Source organism: Felis catus, chromosome C1 (genome assembly GCF_018350175.1).
Source record: "Felis catus isolate Fca126 chromosome C1, F.catus_Fca126_mat1.0, whole genome shotgun sequence".
NCBI lineage: Eukaryota > Metazoa > Chordata > Mammalia > Carnivora > Felidae > Felis > Felis catus.
In genome coordinates, this window is record NC_058375.1 from 44,495,997 (window position 1) to 44,509,670 (window position 13,674).

Sequence of the window (13,674 nt, forward strand, 5' to 3'; positions counted from 1 at the left end):
ACGCCATCTGAAAGCCTTGTGTCCCGCGGTGGCAACTCAACCCTGTTAAAAACTACAAGTTACCATTTTCTTTTAGAGATCCTGATGGCCTTTGTTTCCATATAGTCCCATGAAGGAATCTGATGTGTCCCATCGGCCTGTTCCCAGGACTGACACCCCAACACGAGAATGCCATTCCTAGGGGCGCCGGGTGGCTCAGTCGGTTAAGCATCGGACTTTGGCTCAGGTCATGATCTCACGGTTCGTGGGTTGGAGCCCCACGTAGGGCTCGGTGCCGACAGCTCGGAGCCTGGAGCCTGCTTCGGATTCTGTGTCTCCCTCTCTCTCTCTGCCCCTCCCCCACGTGTGCTCTCTGTCTCTCTCTCTCTCTCACTCTCTCTCAAACATTTAAAAAATGCCATTCTTAGAATTAAGGCATCTTCCTAGGTCAGGGTGTCAGTCATTCACACCCTACGGGGGCATTAATGCACAGAGACTTTCTAGGGGGCAGCTCTTTGTAAGCAGGTGTAGGGGAGCACAGGGTACGAGAAAGGAACGAGGAACCCAGGGAAGCCAGGCCTGGCGGTCGCGCTGGTCCTGGGAGGTGCTGTTATTATCCCCGTCGTACAGAGGAGGAAAACTGAGACACAGAGAAGTAATTTAATCAAGGGCATACTGTCCCCCCACCCCCCCATAGAGGAGCCAGAACCCAAGCCTGGCCCCCAGAGCGCGCCCTGCAAATTTTCATCTACAGTTAGGCAATATCACATGGTCGCCGGGTGCGTAGCCTCTGGGTTCAGATTCTAGTTGCTCTGCCTGTGTGACCTTGGGCGATTTACCCCTCTGTCCTCATTTGTAGCATGGGGGTAGGAGTAGTTGCCTCCCGGGATCCCCTTCATTGGGTTAAAACCTGTGGCACGTTTAGAACAGTGTCATGCATGCAGCCGCCGTCCAGCAAATAGGAGCCATTATTCCTGAACCCCAGAGGGGCACACGACCTTGAAGAGTCCAGAGTTCTTCAGGACCCTCAAATGCTAGCCGGTGGGGCCCTGGAATCGTCCAGCGGCCTGCTAACGTCTTTCGGCCGGGGCCTCTTTGTGCCCTGCTTCCCGTGGCCGGATGGCGTGGGGCCACCCGTCCAGCCCAGCTCAGCCCCACGCAGGCAAATGAGGTGATGTCAAAGCCTTGGCCGGGGCCCAGCCCCTGAAACCTCCCCTGCTCCCTCCCTCATGTTCTCCCTCGCCCAGATTCACAGCGCACACACGCACACAGGCTCTGGCCGGGCCCAGAGGGAAGGCGAGAGGGAGTCAAGGTGGGGGGGCGGCCCGGGCCCATCGAAGCGTAGCTCCTGCAGCCGGGACGAGCCGTGCGCCCCCGACTGGAGCTGGACCCGGAGGGAGCCGCCCTCCCTTCCACCCGAAGCCCAGTCCCCAGTGGTCCCGGAGCGCCCTCCTTCTCTGTGTGGGTGTGTGCGGGCATCTGCCCTGGTTCCCCGGCCCCCCAGGCAGCCATGGCTGATGAGAAGACCTTCCGCATCGGCTTCATCGTGCTGGGGCTCTTCCTGCTGGCCCTCGGCACGTTCCTCATGAGCCACGACCGGCCCCAGGTCTACGGCACCTTCTACGCCATGGGCTGCGTCATGGTGATCGGGGGCGTCGTCTGGAGCATGTGCCAGTGCTACCCCAAGGTAGGTGGGGGTGGCCTCAGATGGGCTGCGGGCCCGGGCCCAGGGAGCTCGGGGGCCCTGCCTCTGTTCCCCCTCCTTCACTGGTCTTTTCCTCCTCCCCTGTTTTACTCTCTTTTCTTCCCTCTGCCCTCATGAGCATCCATCCATCCATCCATCCCTTCCTCCTCATCAGGATTGATCAGAAGCCCCCTGGACCCGGAGCCCTGAGCCCTGTGGGAGACACAGTGAAACCCCACGCACAATCATGTGCTTGACATCAATATTAAGGAGCGTTTGCTGCCTGCCAGGCATCCCTGCACGCACGGTGCGGTTGTCCTCATCCTGTGCTTTTTGGTACTGTCTGTAGTTCCGTATTCTCTTATCTTTTAAGTTTATGTATTGATTTTTGAGAGAGAGAGAGACAGAGAGTGAGGGAGGGAGGGAGGGAGGGAGGGGCGGAGAGAGAGAGAAGGAGAAAGAAGGGGCCAGAGAAGGGGAAAGAGAGAGAATCCCAAGCAGGCTCTTTGCCAACGTGCAGACGCGGGGCTCGAACCCACGAACCGTGAGATCATGACTTGAGCTCAAGTTGGCGGCCTAAGCGACTGAGCCACCCAGGTGCCCCTGTAGTTCCATTTTAGAGTGGAGAGGCCCTGGGCTCAGGAAGTGAGGTCCCTCAGCCCCTAAGTGTCCAAGTTGGGGCTTAGAGCTCAGATGTGTGTGTCCACCTCCGAGGGCTATCCCTGTGTCCCAGAGCCGCTGAGAGTTCTAGGGTGGGTCAGGGGTAACTTTGACCGTGTGGCTTGGGCAGTGCTCTCTTCTTCGGTTTTATGTACTCCTAGCCTTATGAGTGACTTAATGATGAGACGAGCACTGGTTTGGGAGTCCTGAGTTCTAGTTCCTGCTCTGTCTCAAACTTTCTGTGTGACCTTTGAGTGTCTGAACCTCAGTTTCTTTCATCTGTAAAATGGGCCCCCAGCTTTTATTTCTCCCAGCCTCCCAGAGTTATTATGAATAACAGAGAAGAGATGGGATGTAGGGATGCTTTATAAACTGTAGGGTGCTGTATTTAGGAGAAGGGCTTCTAATCGCACTGTTAATGGTCCCCCCAGCAATGTGTGGGGCATGTCAGGCGTTGTGATCTGTCAGTGCCCAGGCCGGATGAGTGACTTTTCCAAGGTCACACAGCTGGTCAGACAGACCCAGGGAGACAAGGAGAGAAGCATGGATTCTAACTTGGGCTCTGTCTCCAACCGCCTGGAAGACTCTGGGCAAACCCCTTCCTTCGCTGAGCCTCAGTTTCCTCATTTGTACAACGCGTGTGTCAGGCAGAGGGTGCCGGAAAGGGGGTGCATCGAAGGGCCCTGCGGGTCCTGACATGTAGGGCTCCAGGCCCCAGGCAGCCCCCACAACCCGCACCCCCCTCCCCCCTCCCACCTGGGTGGCTGTGCTCAGGGGTTCAGGGGAGGAGGGAGGGAGGGAGGGAGGGAGGAAGCTCCTGGGGGCCGGGACCTGGCTCTCCCCAGCCCTGCCCCCTCTGTGGGCCAGCCCCGGGCTGTCACTGTGTTTGGTGCTGGGGCGGTCTGGACTGGTTTGTAGTCATTCACCGGGCAGTTTACAGTCAACTAGCCTCTGTCTGTGCAATGCCCTGAGTGGAGGTCACCAGGAGAAGAGGTCCTCGGGGCCCCTGCCACCTGCGTCACCACCTCCGTTGTCACCCTCCTCCCAGAGAGGAGGCTGCATCCTGGGGCCCGGCGAGGGGACAGCAGGGGTGTGGAGGGCGGTGTCCTTCCTGCCCTCTCCCCCTTTACCCGAGGTTGGCTCTGGGGGGCAGGTGAGGGCCCGGGTGGCGGTGGGGAGTGAGGGAGCGAGGGGAGAGGGAATCTTACTGGGTATTAATGAGTAACTGTTGATAGATCCACGTGTTCAGCTGCTGTGGAGGCAGCACCCGCTTTGGTGTCTACGAGGCCTAGAGGCAACTCCCTCCTCCCTACGCCCCTCTTCTGTGACCTTGGCAGGGGCTGCCCCCCACCTCCGGGAGCCTCGCGTGGCCCAGTGGGAGGAGTCAGGGAGGTCTTGTATGTGGGGGCCCCGTATCACACTCTCGTCCTCAGAATTGGCATGTGTGGCGTTGGGCAGGCCCCTGAACGTGTGTGCAGGCGTGTGAGCACCGGTGCGGGGCTGTGTGGGTGTGTGTTTCAGAGACGCAGGCTGTGCGAGCCGGCACACCGAGGCCGGGAAGGAAGGTGTGTTGTTGGCCGGGGAGGTGTCGCCGGAGGAGAGGCCCCCGCCTCCCGCATTGTCTCAGGGCCTGGGCCGTCGGGGCCCTCAGCAGATGCCGGTGCCCATTCTCCCCTGCCTCTCAGTGCCCGACAAATAGGAATTTTCCGGGTTGAAGCAAACACAGATATAAGGGAACGGAATCAGCCAGTTAAGATATGAGAGTAACGTGAATGAAGCGGTCCCTGTCTTGAGGGGCTGGGGGTCTCCTGGGGGAGACCATTTTCTGCCCGATGGGGAGAGAGCAGGCTTCACGGAGAAGACGAGCTGGCCTCCGTAGGTTAAGTAGAAGTCCACCAGGCGGAGAAGACGGGGAGAGACTTTCCAGGAAGGAGGAACAGCGTGACCCAAGACATGAGGTTAAAGGGCAGGGGGCGTGGGTCGACATGAATGCTGCAAGTGGAGGGTCGGAAGGAAGGTGGAGACGGAGAGGGCTCAGCTCCGCGGGGCCTGGGGACACGATTAGCCTTGCAGTTCAGGAAAGTTCCCAGGCTGACATCTGAAGGGATGGAGGTTCGGGGGCAACCAGGCCAGTGGAGGAGGACTACTCCTCACCGGTCCAGGTGAGAGATGGTGGGCCCCTGGACTGAGGCAGAAGTTGAACCCAAGCCTGTAGGAACCGAGAAGAACTAATTCATCACATGTGCAGGGCCTGCTGTGGCCGGGCATAGCACTGGCCCGTCTCCTGGGCTTATCTCATGGAATTTCTGAAGTACACTTGGTCAGATGTGGTGGTCGGCTGGACCTCAGGCATGACAGAGGCAGAGGAATTGGGGCAAATCGGGTAGATGGGGCAGCAGGGATGCTGTGCCCGTAGGCTGGGGTGAGGCAGGGCTCTTGGGAGAAGGGAAGGGCTGGCAGAGAAAGCAGGGCCTCTCCCTGTCTGGCCTCTGTTTCTACCCACAGTTCCCCCAAACCCCTCTCCTGCCAGGTCTACTGGAGCCCGGGCCAGGCCCCCGATTGGTGGCTGATGAATCTGTCCTCTCTACGGGTCTCCCTCGCTCCCTCTGCCACCTCCCTTTGGGGACTGCTCACTGCTCTGCCTGAACACAAATCTGCCCGTGTCCTCGTCTGCCGAGGACTCCTCCAGGGCTCCCATTGCTTCTGGGTAAAGACTGAACTCCTTAGTCTGATGTTCTGGGGTCCTCGTAGTCTGGTATCCCCTCACCAGGTTCAACTCTGCCTGTCCCTCTCTTAACAGGACTTGTGTTCTAACATGCTCCAGCCTTTCCTTCCCCCTCAGGCTTTCCACTGTGCTGATAGTAGTGATGGTGTATCATGATGATGATGAAGGTAATCGTGATGATGATAGTGGTGTTGATGGAGATGATGGTGGCGATGGTGATGGTGATGTTGATGGAGATGATGTTAATGGAGATGATGATGGTGATAATGATGATGATGGTGGTGATGGTGGTGGTGATGGTAAGGATATACTGATGATGTTGATGGAGATTATGACTGTGGAGGTGGTGATGGTGAAGGTGATGATGTTGATGGAGATGATGACGATGGAGATGATGATGGTGATAATGATGATGATGGTGGTGATGGTGATGGTGATGATGTTGATGGAGATGATGATGGTGATAATGATGATGATGGTGGTGATGGTGGTGGTGATGGTGATGGTGATGATGTTGATGGAGATGATGATGGTGGTGATGGTGATGGTGATGATGTTGATGGAGATGATGTTGATGGAGATGGTGATGGTGTGATGTTGATGGAGATGATGTTGATGGAGATGGTGATGGTGGTGATGGTGATGGTGGTGATGTTGATGGAGATGATATTAATGGAGATGATGATGGTGGTGATGGTGGTGGTGATGGTGATGGTAAGGATATACTGATGATGTTGATGGAGATTATGACTGTGGAGGTGGTGATGGTGAAGGTGATGATGTTGATGGAGATGATGACGATGGAGATGATGATGGTGATAATGATGATGATGGTGGTGATGGTGGTGGTGATGGTGATGGTGCTGATGTTGATGGAGATGATGTTGATGGAGATGATGATGGTGATAATGATGATGATGGTGGTGATGGTGGTGGTGATGGTGATGGTAAGGATACACTGATGATGTTGATGGAGATTATGACCGTGGAGGTGGAGATGGTGAAGGTGATGATGTTGATGGAGATGATGATAGTGGTAGTGGTGACGGTGACGATGGTGGTGTGGTTATGACACGATGAAAGAGATGACGGTAGTGACGGTGATAGAGATGATGGTAGTGGTGGTGATTGTGGGGTGCTAATCGTGTTGTCGATGAAGAGGAGGAGAAGGAGGAGGTGGAGGAGGAGGAGGAGGAAGGGAGGGAGGTGGTGACTGAGCCATGAGGTAATGAGATAGAGGAATGGGCAGCTTCTAAGAAGTACAGAGCCAGCTGGCAAGTGCAGGGCATCCTTGGTAGGTGTGGAAGATACCAAGACCCTTGCCTTATTTCTAGACATTTGGGGGGAAGCTTACCACTTATAGGAGTTCTAAGAACCCCTCTACCCATCATCCCCTGCTCCCCAGCAGGAGGGAGCTTTTGCGGTGCAAACAAGTGCCTTTTACTCATCGCGCTCTGTAGGAAGAGAGAGACTATTTATGACTCTAGTATATGACAGTAGGGTCTCATCGCATATTTGTTGAATGGATTTTCAGTTGAGGACAGCAGACTCAGAGAGGCCAGACAACTTCATCCCCCGTAGCATCAAACTATGGTTTACCGAGCAGCCCCTATGTGCCCAGCATTGTTCTGGAGAATTCCTCATACGTTATCTCATGGAATCCGCACAGCAACCCCAGGAGATGGGTCTCGCTAGCTCCATTTAACAAACATGGTGGTAAGATACACATCGCACGAAGTTTGCTGTCTTAACCATTTTGAAGTAGTGTTAATTAAATTCACATTGTTGTGCAACCGATCCCCACAGCCCTTTTCATCTTGCAAAACTGAAACTCTTTTACGCCCATTAAACAATAACTCCCTACCCCCCTCCCTCCAGTCTGTGGCAACTGCCATTCCACTCTCTGTCTCTATGACTTTGACTATTGAAGGCACCTCATACAAGTGGACTGGTACCGAATTTGTCTTTTTGTTACTGGCTTATTTTTTTTTTAATGTTTATTTTTGAGACAGCACAAGCAGGGGAGGGGCAGGGAGAGGGGGACAGAGGATCCGAAGTGGGCTCCATGCTGACAGGCTGACATCAGCGAGCCCGATGTGGGGCTTGAACTCACAAACCGTGAGATCGTGACCTGTGCTGAAGTCGGACGCTCAACCGATTGAGCCACCCATGGCCCCCCTGTTACTGGCTTATTTCTTCAAGGTTCATCCGTGTCGTAGCCTGGGTTAGACCCTCCCTCCTTTTTAAGGCCGAATGATGTTCCACTGCATGTACGTACCACATTTTATCTATTCAGCTGTTGTTGGACACTTGAGTTGCTTCCACCTTTTGGCTGTTGTGAACAACGCTGCAAATATCTCTTCGAGGCTAGCCCATTTTACAGAGGAGCACATAGAGGCTCTGAGAGGAGGGATGAGCTGCCCGAGGGAGGAATCTCCCCAGTCTCCTGGATCCCTCAAAGCAGGGCTCCTTCTGTCTCATCCCACTGCCTCCTTTATGACCTGCCTCCCCTCTGCCACCAGGCACCCACCCCATGTGCTGCACCTGCAGAGACCTCTTGATCCCTGAAAGTTCGAGGACAGGGACTAGCGGGTGCAACGTCAGCCATTCCCTTCCCTTCCCCCGCCGCAGCCTCTGTGCCCAGAAATCGATGACAATGATCTGCTTTCCACTCACGGGCCAGATATGGATGAAGCACCCACTGTGTGCCAGGCACATTCTGGGCTCTGGACGAGGACCCCGGGAAACGAGAAGACGCCACCTCCTCCAGCGCCGGGATGTTTGTCTCATTTGCTCACTGCTGCCCCCTAGGGCCAAGGAGCGTGCTTGACACACAGCTGGTGCTCAATAAATGTCTTTTGAGTGAAATGAAGATCCTGGTGGGAGCAGAAGCCTAGAGATCCAAACACCCTCCCCCTCTTCTCCCGCCGCCCCTGCCGCTGCTGGGTCCTGAGCCGGCCCCTCTCCTGTCATACGGGCGGGGCGAGGGCCCCCCTGGTCAGGATGGGCGGGGGAGCTGCAGAGAAGCCTTTTCTCCTTTGCCTCGCAGATCACCTTCATACCCGCTGACTCTGACTTCCAAGGCAACCTGTCCCCAAAGGCGCTGGGCCTGCTGGAGAATGGGCTCGCCTCCGAGATGAAGAGGTAGGTGCCAGGCCCTCGGGGGTGGGGGTGGGGGTGGGGGGCAGCGGCAGCCCCTCAGGCCAGGCCAGCCTCCTCTTACAGAGGAGAGTGATGGAGTCCGGGTGGGAGGGGCGGGCGGTGTCTCCTCTGCTTTGCCGCAGGTTCCCGCTTTGCCTCCTCACGCACCGAGAGCATGCTATCATTAATAATCGGGGATTGTTCTGAACTCTCAATTCTACGACGTAGGCGTTATTATTCCCACTTTACAGATGAGGAAACTGAGGCTCAGGGACTCTGCCCTGTCTTGCAGAGACGTAGAGGAGGGGCCAGAAATCAAGAACAGGTGTGGCCCCCAATCCCAAACAGCTGTGACGGCTACTATGCCTTGTGACGGCAAACAAGGGGCACGTCGATGGCCAAGCACAGCCGTGTGGGATTTGGGGAAAGCGACTTACCGCTCTTTGCCCCGCCTGGAATAGGGGTACTGATAGCACCTTTCTCCTAGGGCTTCGGGGAGAGATAGGTGAGATAATATAAGCAAAGTGCTGAGAACAGAACCTGGTGCATGGTAGGCCCTCTCCCTAAGCTTGTCACCATTCGTAGGAACTGCTTCCTTTGCACCAGAGGCTAAACCGGTAATGCACTCGTGACTTCCTTCAGTCCTCATAGAGACCCTGTGAAGTGGGGGGGGGGGGGGGGGGGGGGGGGGGGGGAGCGGGGGGTCGGGCCCTTTATACAGATGTGGAAACTGAGGCTCAGAAAGGACAACCACAGGCCTTAAACCTCGTAGGGAGTCAGTGATGGGCCAGACCCTGGGGAGGGAGTGGGACCGGCCACCCTCCCCAGCCCTGGAGGCTGTGGCTCTGTGCTCAGAGCACTAAGCTGTACGTCCAGGGTCTGTGACCAGGGCCCTGGAACTGTCTGCGTTGCCTAGGGAAGGAGGCAGGGATGGTGTTTTCTGTTCCTGGCGCACAGAGTGACCGAATGTCCCCAGGGGAGTGAGGTGGCTAGACCCTGGGTGGGCGCAGGGGTCAGCCTCGGGATCGGTCCCACAGGAAGGGCCACTGCACAGAGCTGCTGCTCAGGCTGCTCTGAGTTCTGGGCTCACCTGTGTGATCCTGGGTGAGGGAGCTAGGCTCCGAACCTCACTTTCTGGAGGGGCTGCAGACAGCATAGAGAACGTGATGGCTGGAGCCCTAGCGCTGCCACCTGCTGTCCGAGGCGCCCACAGCTCAAGTCGCAGTGCCTCCCAGCTCCCAGTTACGGTGGGGATTAGCTGAGCTCCCTGACGGAGCCTGGCAGGCAAGGAGCACTCGACAGCTGGGCTGTTGTCCTCACCCGAACAACACCGGGCTCCGAGGTGGTGTTCGAAATAGATGGGATGGGAAGCAGGGGCCTTTAGCCCACTGTCTGAAACGCAGCCCGCTTTCAGCCAATGCGGACTGGGGTGCATCTCACAGCTGTACTCCTGGGGTTACCTGTGGAGACGTGGAGTAAAAGGAGCACTGGACTGAGAGTCTGAGCCCTGCCACGCCTTCTTGGGCCTCAGTGTTCTCATCCACGAACTGGGTACAGTTACATCCCCCCCAAAGGCTTCTTGGAGACCCGGGGAGACCGGATGTCCAGAACAGGGGGGCCGGGGGAAGCGGGGGGAACGCCGATGTCTCCTCCTGTGTGGACCTTTGCCCACCTACCTGTCTGTCCTGTCTCTGCTGTCTGCTGTGCCCCACCCAGCTCCCAGCCCCCATACGTCAGGCTGTGGGAGGAAGCCGCCTATGACCAGAGCCTGCCTGACTTCAGCCACATCCAGATGAAGGTCATGGGCTACCATGAGGACCCCCGTCCCCTGCTGGCCCCTGAGCCGGGACAGCCGCAGCTGGGAGCCAGTGGTGGAGGAGAAGGTGGCCCTTGTGAGGCTCAGGCCTGGATGGAGGCTGCGGTGGTCATCCACAGGGGCTCAGATGAGGACGGGGAAGAGAGAAGCCCGACTGAGAGCAGGCTTGGGTGAGTGCACGGAGTGCAGGAGCGGGGATGCTGCCCAGTTCTGGGGTGAAGGAGGAGGGGCTGTGGGCCACTGATGGCTGGTGGGGGAACATCTGGGACCAGAGAGGGCATGGGGGTGGGGACACCCTGAGAGGCAGCTGATGTAGCAGACGCATGAGTCTGGGCTTGGTCGGCCGGGCCCGGGTTCAAATCCCAGCTCCTCTGCTGCGTAGCCTTGGTGAGCTTCTTATCCCCCTGGGCCTCAGTTCCCCCATGTGGGAATCATCACTCCTACCTCAGAGGGTTGTTGTGAGAACTGGGACAGTGCTTTCAAGTGCCAGGCCCACCACCGCCCCCTGCACTCTCTGAATGCTCATTGTGAGTTCCCCTGGGGGCAGGGAGCCTGACGACCTGAGTTCAAATGCGGGCTCTGTTGCTGAGGTGCTCTGGGACCTCGGGCAGGGCGCTCCCCACCCAGCCCTTCCCTGGCTGTTTATGAACTGGGCTTCTCCTGCGTCCATTTATTCATTTATCCTACCGCCATTGCTGGAACCTACTGCCTGCCCCCGCCCCGAAGGCCCCCCACCCCTCAGGAGCTCCCTGTCCAATGGGGGAGGCAGATGAGGGAACAGAAGGTGACCCCTGAGTGGCTGGAGAGGCAGAGGAAGGACTCAGTGTGGATAATAACATAATAATGCCCATTTCTTGAGCACCTACTATGTGCCAGGCATTGTGCAAAGTGCTTTGCACCCACTATGCGCTGTAATCCTCCGAGACAACCCTAGGGGTGAGTACGATTACTTCTCCCACTTTACAGGGGAGGAAACTGAGGCCCAGACAGGTGAACTCACCTGCCCCGGGCCTTGCAGCCAGTGGCTGGAATTTGGACCCAGGCACTCTGACTCAGGGCTACCCTCGCCCTCTCGGCCTTTGCTCCTGCAGCCTCCCGGCCTGTCCCCAGGGCCCTGCACCCCTGGCTTCCTTCCAAGATGACCTGGATGTGGGCTCCAATGAGGAAGGCAGCCTCAGCCCATCTCCGCCTGAGGAGGACGAGCCTCACCCCCCGCCCGGGGAGCCCTGGGCCTGCAAGTGCCCGCTGGACCGCTTCCATGACTTTGCCCTGATCGACGCCCCCACGTCAGAGGATGCGCCTCCAGAGCGGCAGTGGTGGGATACCGCCCTGTCCAGCTATGGGCAGCAGTCCCAAAGGACAAAGGAGGAGGAAGAGGAGCCTTCAGACATAGGCACAGAGGAGCCAGAGCAGGAAGGGGAAGACTTGTACTATGGGCTGCCGGACAGCCCTGGGGACCCCCTTCCGGACAAGGAGCTGGGCTTTGAGCCCGACGCCCAGGGCTGAGATGGGACCACTCCCCGGGTTCTAGCCCTGCACCACCGCTAACCCTCATGCCACCTCACAGGGCCTCGATGCCCCTGTCTGCCAAATGGGGCTGTATGGAGGTTTGCACAAGACAGTGGACCCGAGAGCACTCTGGGGGCTCCAAGAAGTGCATGGGGAGGGGATGTTTGCTGTCCGTGGACTGTTGCTCTCCATCTGTTAGTTTCCTGTGGTGAAGCTCTGAAGGTACGCTGTGATTCACTGAGAAGATTCGCTGCCGCTGGGGCCCTCAAGAGCCTTTTCTGCCTCCCCCCAAAGCTGGCCTCTGAGCAGGACCCAACTTGGTGCTACCCCCGAAGCCCTGATCCTCTGTGAAGGCCTCTCAGGGTTCCCGATCCCGCTCCCCGCCCCCCACCCCCCCATCCTGCCCCACGCCCCACTCGGAGCGAACCACGCCGTCTGCCCACGTCCCTCCTGTGGCTCCCTTGGCCCCAGATCCAAAACCTTCCATGAGTCGCCTCTGCTGAACTCCCCCTGGCTGGCCCCGCACCACAACCTCCTCTCTCTAATTCCACGCCCCCCTCCCACTGCCGCGTCCCAAGCTGTCCCCTCCACCAGCGTGATCTTTGCTTCCTTGCATGTCTTGGCAACTTCATGCTCAGCCTTCAGACCCCAGCACAGATGTCCCTCTGAAAGCTTCGCCTGGTGTTACCACCTCCCGGAACGAGTTACTTCTGGCTCCTCTGTGCCACCCTCGGGCCTCGAACACTTACCGCCGGAGCAGGGCTGGCTGCTCGAGGCTAGCACGTTAACTCTCCTCACCTCCGTATCTCCTGCGCTCCGGCCAGTGGTCACTGAAGGCTTACAAGCCTGAGCAGGGCCTTTTGCAAGTGGTTGCCCCCATCGCCATCCCCGAGCTCTCAGCCCCCCACCCCTTCATTCTCTGGCATTCAGACCTCCAAATGGCATCATGCACAGGAGTCACAAAGGCGGGCAGAAAGCCCCCACAGAAACCCCCTTCCCTGCAGACTACATCTGCGTTGGCTTAGGACTGTGGGTGAAACGAAGCCTCCTGGCTCAATTCAGCTTGATTCCGGTGGTGTTTACGGAGCACCTACGGTGTCCCAGACACTACGCAGGACTCTTTAGGGGGAGAGAGACACGAACCTAGAAGGTTCTTGCCCACCAAGAGCTTACGATCTACTGAGCTTGGCATCTTGTAAGTTAGGAACAGAGTGCAGAGTGCAAGCCAAGGCGGGAGCCGAGGGGTTGACAGTGGGCACACGGGGGGCAGTAGAGTGACAGCCGCACAATCGTCTGGGGCCATCGAAGGCAGCGACGACCAGCTCAGGCTACCTGAGCAACCCCCGAAGGTATCACTGTCCCACAGCCTCCCGGTGTAATGCTTGTAGGAGTCTGATCTCTGCCAATGCCTGTGTGCCCCAGCATGGACAGTGGCAGCGTCCGAGAGAAGGCCAGTGACAATGCTTCCCACTCAGAACTTACACCCGGGGCCTCCGGGTTAGAGTTGGGGGTCTCGGCTGAGGGAGGGGGGCGCGCCCTGTGCTGAGTCAGAAGTACACGCCCCTGGAGACGCACTCCCCCTTCATTCTGGGTCATTACCACCCCCACCCAGTAGGAAAGCCTCTATGGTGAAGGGCGCCGCGGGGCACATCCCCTCTGCCGTCGCATGCTCCCGCCAGCGGCCCTGAGACAGTGGACAGTAAGGTGCAGCATCAGGGGAGCAGGTGACCTGCATCAGAAGGGGCGTCTGGGCAAACAGCTAAAATAAAGTGTTCGATGTTTAAAGGGGTCACCTTCACCTGCAAATTCTTTTATGTGAAACTACCACCCATCCCCTCTGTGGGCGGGATGAATAAGGCATCGTGCCCGGCGGGCACCGTGGGCACTCTCTGGAAAGTGAACACCACCCGCGGTGAGGTGACCATGTGGGACAGCTGTGTGGCACAGAATCTCAGGAGCCGCCCGTGCCCCTGAATCACAACTGCGGGGCGTTCCCCAGAGAACCCAGAGCCTCTGGCTGCCGGGCCCGCCAGCAGAGAGCCTAACCCTGTCCCAGGGAGTGGCACGGGGTGGGGGGGGGGGTTGGGGCAGCAGAGAGAGATGGCGAGGCTCAGGCTTTGCCAGTCCTGGGTCCCCCCCATGTCTTGCAGTGTGATGGGG

The 13,674-nt window shown here is 57.9% G+C and overlaps 1 protein-coding gene across 1 annotated transcript; it reads left to right on the forward strand.

Annotated features, from left to right (window-relative positions):
• The first annotated feature begins 1,213 nt into the window (after window positions 1-1,213).
• On the forward strand, window positions 1,214-13,302 carry BSND (barttin CLCNK type accessory subunit beta). The gene is made up of 4 exons (XM_019837077.3): window positions 1,214-1,666; window positions 8,098-8,192; window positions 9,906-10,175; window positions 11,097-13,302. Exons 1-4 carry the CDS (start codon window positions 1,490-1,492, stop codon window positions 11,509-11,511), a joined length of 957 nt encoding a protein of 318 aa, XP_019692636.2. The 5' UTR covers window positions 1,214-1,489; the 3' UTR covers window positions 11,512-13,302.
• Window positions 13,303-13,674: the final 372 nt, after the last annotated feature.

Excerpts from the sequence above, each read along its gene's own strand:
- BSND (XM_019837077.3), top strand. The coding sequence starts at position 1,490 with ATGGCTGATGAGAAGACCTTCCGCATCGGCTTCATCGTGCTGGGGCTC. Across the intron at positions 1,667-8,097 it reads TGTGCCAGTGCTACCCCAAG|ATCACCTTCATACCCGCTGA; the intron begins GTAGGTGGGGGT and ends TTTGCCTCGCAG. Across the intron at positions 8,193-9,905 it reads CTCGCCTCCGAGATGAAGAG|CTCCCAGCCCCCATACGTCA; the intron begins GTAGGTGCCAGG and ends TGCCCCACCCAG.